Raw genomic sequence first — 14,431 nt, forward strand, 5'->3', positions numbered from 1 at the left:
ACTTTTCATATTGTCCAGGTCATTGTATTTAAACTGTTTTCAAAACATTAGCATCCTTCTATCTTGTACACGGTACTACAAGTGTGGTTTTGGTAAAATCCTATATATCTGAATAATATGCTTTTATATCTTTACTGACAAAATGAAAATTTTGCATTTTCTTACATTATGTTCGATTTGCTAGGTCTATGCTCACTTTGCTTTATCGATATCCTTTTCTCGTAGCCTCCTGTATTCTCTTCACAACTTGTACATTTCCACTTGTCTTTATGTCATTAACAAATTCATCAGCATGCCTTTGGTGCCTTTATCCAAATCTTTCATGTAAATTGAATGACATGAGGAAAATAGTACATGTAGCCTCATTATCCATTTCCCTTGTGCCATCTACCTCACTTTACTGCTTGTGGATTAATTCAGTTCCTGTTGCAATTTTACCTCCTGATGCAATCCAGTCTCCTCTTATTGAGTTAAACCTCTCCTTAATTTCTATCTTGAGGGTGGAATACATAATCAATATTGAACAATGACTAATTGAGGTTTTATTTTCCATTTTATAGATGAACGTGAAGCTGTTCAAAAGAAGACTTTCACAAAATGGGTGAATTCACACTTGGCACGAGTGTCTTGCAGAATCACAGATTTGTACACAGACCTGCGCGATGGCCGAATGTTGATCAAGCTACTTGAGGTCTTGTCAGGAGAAAGACTTGTGAGTATTTAAGGCTTATGTCTTTATCAGTCTTCTTAGGCCCTCCAACTTTCAAATAAAAATTTCCACCAAATGTCCCATCAGTTCCACATAAATCTTAAAAATGTAATGAAGTTATTTGTTGACATTCTAAATTCGACAGAGTGTTTCTATATTTTGAGAGTCCTCATTCATTGGGCTCTTGAACCAGAGGGGATAACTTCACTCGCCCCATCATTGAACTGTACTCAAAACCCATGGACTCACCTTCAAGGACTCTTCACCTCACATTCTCTAGTTATTGCTTATTTATTTTTTTTCATTTTGTACTTGCACACTGTTTTGGGGGGTTGTTTGCATATTGATTGTTGCCCATCCTGTTGTGTGTGGTCTTTCATTGGTTTTATTGTGTTTCATGTATTTAATGTGATTGCCCATAAGAAAATCAATCTCAGGCTTGTATATGGTGACATATGTACTTTGATAATAAATTTCCTTTGAACTTTGACTCTTTCATTGTAATTTAGTCATTGGATTCCAGATATCTTTCTAAATGAACAATCAGCATCACCTGCTCCTCACTTTCCCCACCAAAGAGTAATGCATCCTTCCAAAGATGTGATTTTAGGGACTGTTCAAACCTTCATTTAAACTGTAGACAGAAGGAAGCATTACCCACGATGTTTCTATAATGTTTCTGAGTGAGCAAAGCTTCATTCAATGGCTGTTCTTGCTAAATTAAAGAAAAATGTAAATGCTTGCTTTATTTGTAATCACTGAGCAGGAAGAAGCTGTGTGATCAGTTATTAAACATCATTAGTGCTAATTAAAAAGTATAGTATTGATCTTGGTTCATAATTTTTAAAATGACTCTTCGTTAACTGTGCAGAATGCTCCATTGCTCTTAGGTGATTTCAATTGGCAGAGAAATTGTTCACACAAAGTATTAGCATGGTATTAACTGAACTATATTATCATTTCCTATATGTGCATTTTCATGTGAGTTAATATAAATGAAATTCTGTACAGTCCAATGGCTGCAGTTTCCAACTGTTCCAATGATTCCACTGAGATCTTGGGTATGAATGATTTAAATTTGCAGTTCCTTAATAATATCCATGTTTTTTTTTCATGCTACCATTTAAGGCCATTTCTGTATTCTTGTCCTTACCTTTGTTCCAAATTAAATATGCAGTATAGAGGTGGTCCATTATCCAGTGCCAATTTGAAACCAGTTTATCTTTCTGAAGACAATAAACACATCCAAATTTAAATATGCTCACAGGAATGATAGATAACAAATATTTATTGAAGATAAATATTATTCTAATGATTACTCATTGTAACAATGTTCCCATGATGGAATGGCGGAACAGACCCAATGGAGTGAATGGCTTAATTCTGCTCCTGTGTATTATGGTCATTTTTAAGGCTTTTGAATACTATGGTTTTGCAAAAGTGCATTGAATTCTCCAAAGCACCATTTAGAAAAAACATTTCTCAGATTCATTGGATGGAATTGTATCCCTGGAAGTACACATTATTACTCTACTCTGTCCTTGCAGAGTACACTGCAAAGTGGCCTGCTCTACTGAATTATATTAACAAGACCATGATAATCAGTGGATTCTGGTTAATTAGGACATACTGGAACCAATACTTTTTGTCCCAATTAAGTGGCTGCCCCAGTTAGCCTTTTGAAATAGTTTAAAAAGGTACAAAAAAGAAAACCTAAACTGTAACTAAGCAACAAATTGTGTATTTAAATGAAATACAGAACAAATTAGAACACTACAGTTTCATAAAACTGTCAGAAGAATAGCCCTGCAGTGGAGTTATCGAGGCACCGTCATGACGGTGTTTCCGTAGCAAACTATTCATGTTTTTATGAGGCTAAGTTGCTAGCTCGACGCTCAACCGGACTTGGATTCGAACCTGGGAACCTTCGCGCTGATATTATTGCGCCACCAAGCAGGACATAATACTGTGAATTAGTTCCCAGTAGTTATTCTCAGAGTACACTGCCATGTTCTTTTGACTGTAAATGAACAAAATCAATGCAGACATCTACTTTCATATAAGGCTTTTGATGATTGCATCTTCCAAGTCTTCATTTTCATTGTAACATTCAAGATGATTGTCTGTACCTTCAAATTCTTCATAGTTCTTAACTTGTTGAAGTGGTGAAATCATTTTATTTTCACACTTGGCCATTTTTGACATCTTCAAGCCTGAATGGTTGAAACCACAGTAAACAAAATAGTTATAAATTTCTTACTGCTTATTTCTCACCAACTATCAGTTTCAAAAATCACTGCTTTGTGAAGAGAAGCACACTCAACAATCCCTTTTAAAAACTGTTCGCTCTAAACATGGTATGGTGTCGAACAGTCTCACAGGTGCTCACAACTCACCCCGGTTAGAAACTATTCAGCAGCAGTTTCCTGCCTTAATTAAGTGGGATTGTATCCAAAATAAACAAAGGGAATTCTGGCTGTTTTCTCGATTAGTTTTTGACCTTTAAGAGTTACCCCAAATAAGTGGCTGACCCAATTAACCAGAATCCACTGCATACTAAATTTAAAGGAATTATTCTCTTCTTTGGACATCAGTGCCTTTTATCAATTGGTCGTGTTACGTGGTAAATGCATGCAATGAAAATGACAAATTTGTTAATAGTTTGTGCAATATTCAGTTTTTCTAAGTTGACGCTAATCCTCTCCCTGAACAATAGCCTGGCGTTAACAGCTAAAGTTAAGTGGTATTCAAATCTATACATATTTCCATCTGTACTCTTCCAGTCAGATTGCTTAACACATTATATATTATCCAGATGACTCTCTCAATTCATTAATTGATCAGATGATAGTTTGTGGTGCTGCCTAGGTTGTTTGAAGGATTATGTAATTTTCAAAATGAAAACAGTAATCCAGGAAAAAGCACATGTGCCATAACTTCCTAACACTCATTACTTGTATCAAGTATTTTCAGCTTAAGTTTGATGCAGATTAGACTCAGTACTATGTGGCTCTTATTGCGAATTCGCTGTAATAATTTCTTTGTATGCAGTTAAGTTGTAGCAAAAGTCATCAAATCTAATAGTTATAAAAAATGAGGAGAACCATCAGGGGCGACAATACACAAAAATAACTAGGAAGCCAGTGATCCTGTTGATTTTTATTTTCAGAATCGGTTCAAATACTTTAACTCCCTTTCACAACTCACCACTAAAGGATTGAAAGGCTGCCTGACTAATTAGCAGGAATGCCAAGAGATTGCTGGTGATCAGAAAGATCAGGGGTTGATGAAGGGTTCTCTGGACACTGTCACAGAGGAATGAGTTCGCTGTGAATTACGAGGAGTTCATTACAGGCTCATTTGTAGGGACAAAAGAAAGTATTCCCCCATCATATAGCTCACAAAGAGCAGAGAGGAACACTTTTGAATTTGTAATTTTTAAACTCTCTTCACTGTTGGGGTTATATCTTGCCTGGTTAATTGAGAACTATTGTCTATCATCTGTTGAGCTAGAAGCAGGCCAGGTTATTAGCCTGGGCTTAAAGCAAATAGAGAAAATGTATCTTTTAAAAGTACAAAGGAAATGGCAGCAACGCTTCCCAATTTCATTTTCAGTAAGTTTGAGTTATTTGCAAGCAAATTATCTGCCTAAACTCAACCTCAATTACTAGTGTGCAGCAGTACAGCACCAAGTTTGATTGCCAAGGAAAATAACCTCAGTAAAAAGCTCTCAGCCTGGGAAAACAGTTGATACCAAATTCAGGCATAACATAAAAACATGAAAATTTTTATTTTTACCAAGGATGTTCAATCCTTATACACCTCCATTCCACATCAAGAAGGCCCCTCAAAGCCCTCCGCTACTTTTTGGATAACAGACCCCATCAGTTCCCCAGCACCACCACACTTCTCCAGTTGGCGGTTAACTCTCAATAACTTCTCCTTTGGTTCTTCCCACTTTCTCCAGATCAAGGGTGTAGCCATGGGCACTTGCATGGCCCCAGCTATGCTTGCCTCTTTGTGGGTTATGTGGAACAGTCTATGCTCCAAATCTATACTGGCACCAGTCCCCAACTTTTCCTCCGCTACATCGACGACTACATTGGAGCTGCTTCCTGAACCCATGCTGAGCTCGTCAATTTCATCAACTTTGCTTCTAACTTTCACCCAGCCCTTAAATTCACATGGTCCATCTCGGACACTTCTCTCCCCTTTCTTGATCTCTTGGTCTCCATCTCCGGAGACAACTATCCACTGACATCTTCTACAAACCCACCAGCTCCCATAACTATCTTGACTATACCTCTTCCCACCCTGCCCATTGCAAAAATGCCATTCCCTATTCCCAGTTCCTCAGTCTCTGCCGCATCTGCTCCCAGGATGAAGCTTTCCGTTCCAGGACTTCTCAAATGTCCTCTTTCTTTCAGGATCATGATTTCCCTTCTGGCGTCATCAAAGATGCCCTCACCCACATCTCCTCCACTTCCCGCACTTCAGCCCTTAACCCATCCTCCCGTCACCACAACAGGGACAGGGTTCCCCTTGTCTTCACCCACCAGCCTCCGGATCCAACACGTTATCCTCCGCAACTTCCGCCACCTTCAACAGGACCCCACCACCCAGCACATCTTTCCCTCCCTACCCCTGTCAGCTTTTCACAGGGATCGTTCCCTCTGCGACTACCTGGTCCATACGTCCCTCCCCACAGAACTCCCACCCGGCACTTATCCCTGCAAGCGCAAATGCTACACCTGTCCCCACACCTCCCCCCTTACCACCATTCCGGGCTCCAGACAGTCCTTCCTGGTGAGGCAACACTTTACGTGCGAGTCTGCTGGAGTTGTCTGTTGCATCCGGTGCTCCCGGTGCGGCGGCCTCTACATCGGCGAGACCTGACGCAGATTGGGGGACCGCTTCGTCGAGCACCTCTGCTCCATCCGTCACAAAAGACAGGACCTCCCGGTTGCCACCCACTTCAACTGTGCCCCTCATTCCCATCTAGATATGTCCATACATGGCCTCCTCTACTGCCATGATGAGGCCAAACTCAGGTGGGAGGAGCAACATCTCATATACCATCTGGGTAGCCTCCAGCCTGGTGGTATGAACATTGAGTTCTCCAATTTCCGGTAATTCCCTCCCCCTCCCCCTTCCCCTATCCTAGGTACCTCTCTGCCTCTCCCCCCTTTCAACTTTCTGCTCCTTTATCTCTACAGTTCTTTCATGCTTATCCCCTTCCCCCTTTATCTTTCCTCTGATTGGTTTTCCACCTGGCACCTCTAGGCCCTTCCCCCTCCCCTATCTCTATTACTGAGCTTTGGCCCTCTATTACTGAGCTTCGGCCCTCTCTTACCCCCCCCCCCCCCCATTCCTGATGAAGGGCCTCGGCCTGAAACGTTGTCTACTCTTTTCTCACGGATGCTGCCTGACCTGCTGAGTTCTTCCAGCGTCATGTACATATTCAGGCGTAACATAAATAGCTGCCAGAATGTGAGTAAAGACACCATTTTTTAGATATCAAAATCATTCACGCTTTGAGTTTAAGAGCTGAGAGGTAATGTTACAGATATATAGGACCCTGATCAGACCCCACTTGAGTACTGTGCTTGGTTCTGGTCACCTCACTGCAGGATGTGAAAACTATAGGAAGGGTGCAGAGGAGATTTACAAGGATGTTGTCTGGATTGGGGAGCATGCCTTATGAGAATAGGTTGAGTGAACTCGGCCTTTTCTCCTTGGAGCGAAGGAGGGTGAGAGGTGACCTGATAGGGGTGTATAAGATGATGAGAGGCATTGATCATGTGGATAGTCAGTTAACATGAGAGGGCACAGTTTTAAGGTGCTTGGAAGTAGGTACAGAGGAGATGTCAGGGGTAAGTTTTTTATACAGAGAGTGGTGAGTGTGTGGAAAGGGCTGCCGGCAATGGTGGTGGAGGTGGATAGGATAGGATAGGACCGTTGGATAGGTACATGGAGCTTAGAAAAATGGAGGGCCATGGGTAATCCTAGGTAATTTCTAAAATAAGTACATGTTCAGCACAGCATTGTGGACTGAAGGGCCTGTATTGTGCTGTAGGTCTTCTGTGTTTCTAATCAGAGGATGTTACTCGAACACTCCTTAAAACTACAGTTAAAGCAGAACTAAGTGAGTTTGCTTTCAATATTTTCATAACTTTACCCTTGTAACTAATTTGTTTTTACCTTTTGGCGACAGTGAAAATTTTCTTTGAATATTGTGTTCTCATTGTTGCTGAAGCATTTTGAGGTTTCTTTGACAGTTTCCAAGCTCATCTATTTACAAAATGCACCCCAGCTGCTCTTCCAGGCTATTCCCAAATGTCACATCAAGAAGGAATAGGGCAGCAGGCCACGGGATCATCACTAGTTTTTGCTTTCCCTTCACGTAATGCACCACCTGACTTGGAACTGTTTTGCTGGTCCCTAATAATTTATCTTCATCCTTTTTCGGTGATTCTGAACCCTGAAGCTCCTTGTCCAAGCACCTTCAGCAAAGGACTGTAGCAGTTCAAGAAAGTGGCGCTCACCATCACCATAACAAAGACAGTTAGGATAGTGTAACAAAACTGACTTTGTTGTTTCTGCTGAAATAAAAAAAATCTGTTTAAAAACAGATACATGCATATCAACTCACTTTTGGCTTTCTACGTACCTTGAAAAGATGACTTCAACTGCTGCTTTAGTGAATTGTGCACCCTGGTAAAGCTTGTCTGTGAAACTCCCTGAAATGGAACTTCAGTTTTCTGAAGGGGAAAGGAAACACAATTAAAATATTGTTGGGCTGTTTAAGTTCCAGATATAGTACAGAAAATTACTTGTCCTGTGAGCTTTTTGGATCTGTTTAATGAGGGCCAAGAATCCCTTTCAATAAACATGGCAACCAGCTGGAAGGTGGCGATTTCCTAAAATTTGTGAACTCACACTGGAGAGCATACTGATCCTGCTGAGAGAATATTTACCATTATGTCCATTAACTAATTATGCTTACTTTAAAAATCAAGATTAAAGATTTGAAACATAGACTCAATTTCAGAGAATTTAACAGCTGATCATCTAAAATTGCCAAATGTAGACTGTATGTCTGAAAATAGAAGTATGACGACCTTTTGACTAAATTGACATTGAGGGACTTGTTTTTGGTCAACTTTCCTCTTCAACCATCATAATCAAAAGTAGACCAATTAATCCTTCATCTCGTAATTATGTTGGAAGATGACTGTAGTTTAATAGCTGCCATGGTTGCCACTGTCATTATGCTTCAGAATAATTTCATCTGGAAGTTACAGTTTCTGACACTGATGATGTAAGTGAAGCTGAGTATTTTGACTGCAGGAAACTACCCAATGTATAACGATTCGGCGGTCTATCACGCAGGTGTCATATACTTTGAACTAGATGCATCTTACATATAGAGTATCATATTAGTATTTTTATAGCTAACTGTAATGTTCAACCCTAACATAAACTGATCTAATTTCATGAAATATTAATTTATCTGTTAAACAAACCTTCTTTAGAAATCTAAACCTTTAGAATCATAAGTTCATAATCCTGCTGAAGACTATTCAGCCCCTTGTGTTGGTGTCCTTCCTATTTACTTTATCAAGCCTCCTTTTTATTTACATACCTCAGTTAAGTAACTTGTTAGAAAGAATTCAGATTAGTTCGTTGTTATATACAGCAGGTTGCAAAAAAATATCTTGACTATGTGGACCTAGCAGAGTAAACAGTTGACATTGTAATAATACCAAAAATAAATACAGTTCAATTTGCAAAACTACAGAATGGTGAAAGGTATAGTATTGTAAAAAATATGCAAAATGACAATAATGGAAAATGTAAAATTAAAGCTTTGAGAACATGGTAGCATCACAGGAAGGGGGGTGATTGATTAGTTCAGAAGTCTGATAGCAGTGGGGGAGAGGCTCCTATTGGCTCTATTCTTTTGGAATACTGAGGCATGAAGATGTCAGTTCAAGAGGGAATTGTATGATTCTTACAAAGCAAGTTTGGCTTTCAGAGTGTTAAAATATATTTTTGAATAATTTCTTCTAAAATGGGAGCTGGAAATAAATTTGTTTACTTGTTACATTTCAAGAGTAATTCGTCAGAATCAGGTTCAACATCCATGGGTATATGTTGTAAAATGTTGTTTTGTGACAGCAGTACATTGCAATACATAAAAAAACTAAATTACAGTAAGATATATATATTACTTTTTAAATAAATCATGTTAATGAGCACTGTAACACTGTGTTCCAGTAATTTAATGGGGCATATGAGAAATATCAGTTTATATTCCAGGGTTATCACCAGGATGACATTTATTAGATCACCAATCATCATTTTTCTTCGTTTGGTGTTTACATATTCGTGTTCTTTCTCTGCCAGCCTAAACCAACAAAAGGACGAATGAGAATCCATTGTCTTGAAAATGTTGACAAAGCCCTTCAGTTCCTCAAAGAGCAAAGAGTACATTTAGAGAACATGGGATCTCATGATATTGTGGATGGAAACCACCGACTAACCCTTGGTCTGATTTGGACCATCATTCTGCGATTCCAGGTAAATTCACCAGTGGAATGTATGCCTCTGAAATCCTTAGGTTGATATAATCTTTTTCAAATTATTGGCGACTTGAATGAAATATGAGTATTCATTTTATAAAGCAAGTAATATCTTTAAAGCTTCTTAACTATCATCAAATAGTACAGTTTAGGTTCAGAGATATATGAAATTAAGCTGACTGAAAGATGTTAATAGAGCTTAATTTATTCTTCTCCAGATCCAGGATATCAGTGTTGAATCAGAAGACAATAAGGAAAAGAAATCTGCAAAAGATGCCTTGCTGTTGTGGTGCCAGATGAAAACTGCTGGGTAAGCAGCACCACAGGGATTATCATAAAAAGTATTACAGTTTGCGTGAAATAACAGGTTTTTTAAATTCACAGATTTGAATGTTGAATGCATTACGTTATTTTTGGAACATGTCATACTAATGCCTGGTTTTTGTATCTGGTAGAATTTTAATTGGGTATTGGTGCATTGGTATAATTTTTGTAGTTTGAAAAATGTTAAACTTAGGTAGTAGCTTAATGCATAGGCTCCTCAATTGGCACTATCATTTCAAGACCTATCTAAATCACTGCAGTTATTTGTTATTGTTTTTTTGCTTTTGTTATTGGGAATTGTGAAATTGAAACTAGTTTTGGATGAACATGAGTTAAAAATCATCAACAGCATATTTGAAAAGTAAAATAATCTAGAAGTTTTGGTTTTTTAAGTCTGTGTAATAGTAGAAACGTACTGTTGGAGTTTTAATGCAGTTTCATCTTGGTAGGTATTTCCGATTTGCTTTAGCTTTCTATCATTTTGTATCAAAATGTGAAATACATTAATTTATTAATTTGTGTTATTTTCTTTTTGCCAAGTGAAAGTTCAAGAATTTATTGTTAACTATAGTGTAGTAACTTTAATATGTTCTATTTAACTAGCAGCTTCAAAGTACTTGGTTCAGTAGAGAAAGGAATTCATGTTTGTGGTGCAGTAAGCATACTATATATTTATGTTTTCCTTGTAATCCTTAGATTACTTGTTCATCAGAGAAAGGAATTTGAGGAACTCATCCACTCTAGTTATGATATTACTAGCAGCAAGTTTCCCTTCTGTGTAAACGAATCATAAATCTGTTTATTAAGAATGTTTGGAGTTTTGCTAAATGTAGCAGCCAGCGAAGCTTTCCCATGAAATTAAAACATTAAAACAGTAATTAACAGTAACAGAAATTAAAACAGTAGCTTTAGCTTGTCCTTGATTCCTGTTTAAAATATACAGTGAATGTATTTTTTTTCTATCCATCCCAAAGCTACCCTAATGTCAACATTCACAACTTCACCACCAGCTGGAGGGATGGTATGGCTTTCAATGCTGTTATCCACAAGCACAGGTATGTTGGCATAACAGCTTAAAATAAATTTTTGATTTACATTTGCTACCATCAGGTTATTGTATGACTGTGTGCATCCTTTTATATTAACAATATTTTATTTGGTCAGGCCGGATCTGATTGATTTTGACAAACTTAAGAAGTCTAATGCTCACTACAATCTCCAGAATGCTTTCAACCTCGCAGAGCAACACCTTGGGCTTACCAAGCTGCTGGACCCTGAAGGTTAGTTCCTCATTTTTCCAGTATGTTCTTGTAATTGGGGGAAAAGTATGATTTCCACCTTCAAAAATACCGTACATTCTGGAGTATGAGCTCACCCTGAGTATAAGCCGACCCCCATTTTCAAGGTTAAAAAAGTGAATTTTTCATGTTACCTTTGTATAAGCCAACCCCCTTTGCAGAGGTTTTTGATTTAATCAGAAAAGATCACAAGATCTCACATGCCGGTACTCAGCTTTGCCGGATCCGGACCCTGGAAATTTTGTGAACCGGTACCTGCTAAGACATTGTAGAGCATTATAGGCGAGTTCTTAATAAATAAATCAGGGAGAGAAATTTTGGATTAGGTTTCCAATGGAAAAGAAATGTAACCCCTGTGAAACCATTTAGCGCCCATTGTAATCTCATTAAAACATAACACGGGATGGCAGGATCAGTATGTGTACTCAGTATTGAGTTTGCGACCACCATGTACAAAAGATTAAATGCAATATGATGCTGGCTTCAAGCTGAAGGTTGTTGGTTTTGCTAAAGGAATGAATAATTCTGCAGCTGCTAAGAAGTTTAGTGTAAACAAGAAACAAGTGAGAGAGTGGAGAAAGGCAGCGGACGCGCTGAGGGAAATGCCAAAGACGAAACGTGCAAACTGCAGGAAAACATGCCAGTGGCCAGAACTGGAAGAAAAAGTTTGAGTGGGCGAATCATCAACGATCATCCGGATACATTGTTACCAAAGAAATGATTCGAGTTTAAGCGTTGAAATGGGACGAAAAACACTGAGGTCAGCCAAAATTTCCAAGCTATGCGAAGTTGGTGCACCCGATTTATGAATAGGTGTGATCTTGTGTTGAGACAAAAAACAAAGATTGCTCAGAAAATTCCCGCGGGGTGTTGTTTACGTTCAAAAACGCTGCTGGATGAACGAAGCGGGTTGCTTGAAGTGGGTTAAAGAGATGTGGTGTCGACATCCTTATCAGGTGAGACAAAAGCAGCATTGAAAGCTGAAAATATGGACATCCCCGGTGGTTTGATGTCCATGGTCCAGCCATTATCAGTGAGTTTAAATAAACCAAAGAATTCATGCGTCAACAGTGGAACCAGTTTGACTCAAAAACAGCCAATAAATACGACCTGTCTTCCGTGTATTCATTTTTCCAAAGTTGGCACCCTCTGTATAAGCCGGCCCCCTAATTTTAGGACCAAAATTTAGGACCAAATTCTTGGCTTATACACCGGAATTTACGGTATTTGTGGAACAGTTTCCCCCAGACACTATTGTTAATTTTCTACTTAAAAACAATCCATTTTTATTTCTTAAATGAGTTCTTTCCTGCCTTCTTACGCTCTGCCATATTGATCATCAGGTCACCAAAGTTTAAATTGATGTGAGATTAAGAGAGGAGTTAGAATATGTTAAGGGTTATTAAGTTCTTCTGAATCTCTTGATGTATTTACTGTCGGTCACATATATTTGCTGTAAAGCTGTAATTTATCATTGTCCATCATGAACCTTTGTTTACCAGATGTCAGTGTTGACCACCCTGATGAGAAGTCAATCATTACCTATGTGGTGACATACTACCATTACTTCTCCAAGATGAAGGCCCTGGCTGTGGAAGGAAAACGTATTGGGAAGGTAGTTTTAACTATGCATTTAAACTGTTACATGATATTTTGAGAGTAAATCCTGTTAATAGAAATAAACAGGGTGGTATCATTTGCCAGTGAATTAAGATTGAATATCTGTCCTCATAAAACTTACTCCTTTTTGCATTGAAATCTTAGTTGTTCAATTTTGAATTCTTAGGTCATTAGGCATAATCACTGGGTCAAGTAATGTTTTTTTAAAAATTTTGTTTTCCATTTTATGAGAATTTCATATCAGTTCTCAAAATGTAAACCAGAATTATAAATTTGGGTGAATTGTAGTACAGTGTTGCCTCATGACAAGCACTTTAAAATCTTTAAGTATCAATTTTGTTGATGCTGTTACTGATTTCAAAGTATCCGTACTAACAAAATAAGTATCAAATTAAACAGGTCATGTACTGAAATTATTCTCAAGTTGTATTTGTATCATACATTTGTTTCTTGGTTTTGATCCCCTAAAATTGTTCTCATTGCATCTGCCACAGGTTCTTGACTATGCAATTGAGACTGAAAAAATGATTGAAAAATATGAGTCCTTGGCATCTGACCTGCTGGAGTGGATTGAACAGACTATCATCATCTTGAACAATCGTAAATTTGCCAATTCACTGGTTGGAGTTCAGCAGCAGCTACAAGCATTTAATACATATCGCACTGTTGAAAAACCTTCAAAGTAAGACAATTCAAACATATATTGCTACTTTAATTTGCTTCATTAGTTGCTTATGAAAACATAACTAAAAGTTCATACAGTAATTTAGCATGTCATTACGGTCTACTTGACCATAAGTAGAAGTAATAGTTTTTCCAGTCATTATTAAAATGATGGCTGATCTGCCTCCAAACTCGCTTTCTTGCACTGTTTGATTACATTATCCAGAAATTAACTAATCTATTATGAATGTATTTTTAATTCATTGTCATACACAGTTCTTAGTGAAACAAAAATACAAAAAAATTACATCCGCGAGGGAACAGACTTCTCATCTTATTTCTAAATTACCAGCTCTTAATTCTGAGAACTTGTTCTCCCATTTCCGAAAAGGCTCATCAGTGGGAGCAGCCTCTCAGCATTATTCTCTCAAGCCCTTAAGAAGTTTTAGATATTCCAGTTTGGTTGAGCAGTCTTTCAAATGCTGCAGGACACTAGTTAAGTCAATTTATTTCTCCTGGAGGGACAATCATTTCATTCTGGAAATTTGTATAATGCAGTTTTGTATTTTTGCATCAGTGGCGTGTATCTTGGGAGAGACCAGAAATGTACAAAGCCTTCCAAGTGTGCGATCATCGAAGACTTGTCTAATTGCTGGCAAAGGCTTTTAGTTCAGACTTTTATATTTCAAGGTATCCTGATGTTCTGGTTTTTGTGGAAAGAGGTTTGCACTCAGTGGCCACTTAATTAGGTTCAGAAGTGGAACCTGGTGTGGTCTTCTGCTGTTGTAGCCCATCCACTTCAAGATCTGTCATGTGTATTCAGAGATGCTCTGCTGCACACCACTGTTGAAACGTGTGGCTATTTGAATTACTGTTGCCTTCTGTCTTGCTCCAATAATCATTCCACAATCAAAGTTGCTTAGGTCGCATTTCTTCCCCATGGTGATATTCGGGTTGAATCTCTGGACCATGTCTGCATTCTTTTATGCATTGAGTTGCTGCCATGTGATTGGCTGATGAGAAATTAGCATTAACGCTCAGGTGTACCTAATAAAGCAGCCACTGAATGTATATCATATTAGTCCATCTGATGCTCATCTGCCATGTGCTTGTACACTCAATTAACATGCATCTCTGTGGTTTCCTTTCCTGGTTAATTTTCAACTGTCAAAAATCTGAAATAATTAACACTGAGTCCTTCAATTACATTATTGAAAAAGATTGTAAGTACA

At 38.3% G+C, this 14,431-nt stretch overlaps 1 protein-coding gene across 3 annotated transcripts in view; it reads left to right on the forward strand.

Moving 5' to 3' along the window:
* sptbn1 (spectrin, beta, non-erythrocytic 1) overlaps positions 1 to 14,431 on the forward strand; it is a 258,196-nt gene that overhangs the window by 173,389 nt on the left and 70,376 nt on the right. For all 3 annotated transcript variants that reach the window (XM_059985941.1, XM_059985943.1, XM_059985942.1), the window contains 7 exons: positions 561 to 712; positions 9,119 to 9,292; positions 9,513 to 9,604; positions 10,593 to 10,673; positions 10,783 to 10,898; positions 12,419 to 12,531; positions 13,031 to 13,218. In XM_059985941.1, the coding sequence (XP_059841924.1) occupies positions 561 to 712; positions 9,119 to 9,292; positions 9,513 to 9,604; positions 10,593 to 10,673; positions 10,783 to 10,898; positions 12,419 to 12,531; positions 13,031 to 13,218 (916 nt within the window). The remainder of the gene's footprint in view (positions 1 to 560; positions 713 to 9,118; positions 9,293 to 9,512; positions 9,605 to 10,592; positions 10,674 to 10,782; positions 10,899 to 12,418; positions 12,532 to 13,030; positions 13,219 to 14,431) is intronic.

The sequence above is a fragment of the Hypanus sabinus genome, chromosome 12 (assembly GCF_030144855.1).
Source record: "Hypanus sabinus isolate sHypSab1 chromosome 12, sHypSab1.hap1, whole genome shotgun sequence".
Lineage (NCBI taxonomy): Eukaryota > Metazoa > Chordata > Chondrichthyes > Myliobatiformes > Dasyatidae > Hypanus > Hypanus sabinus.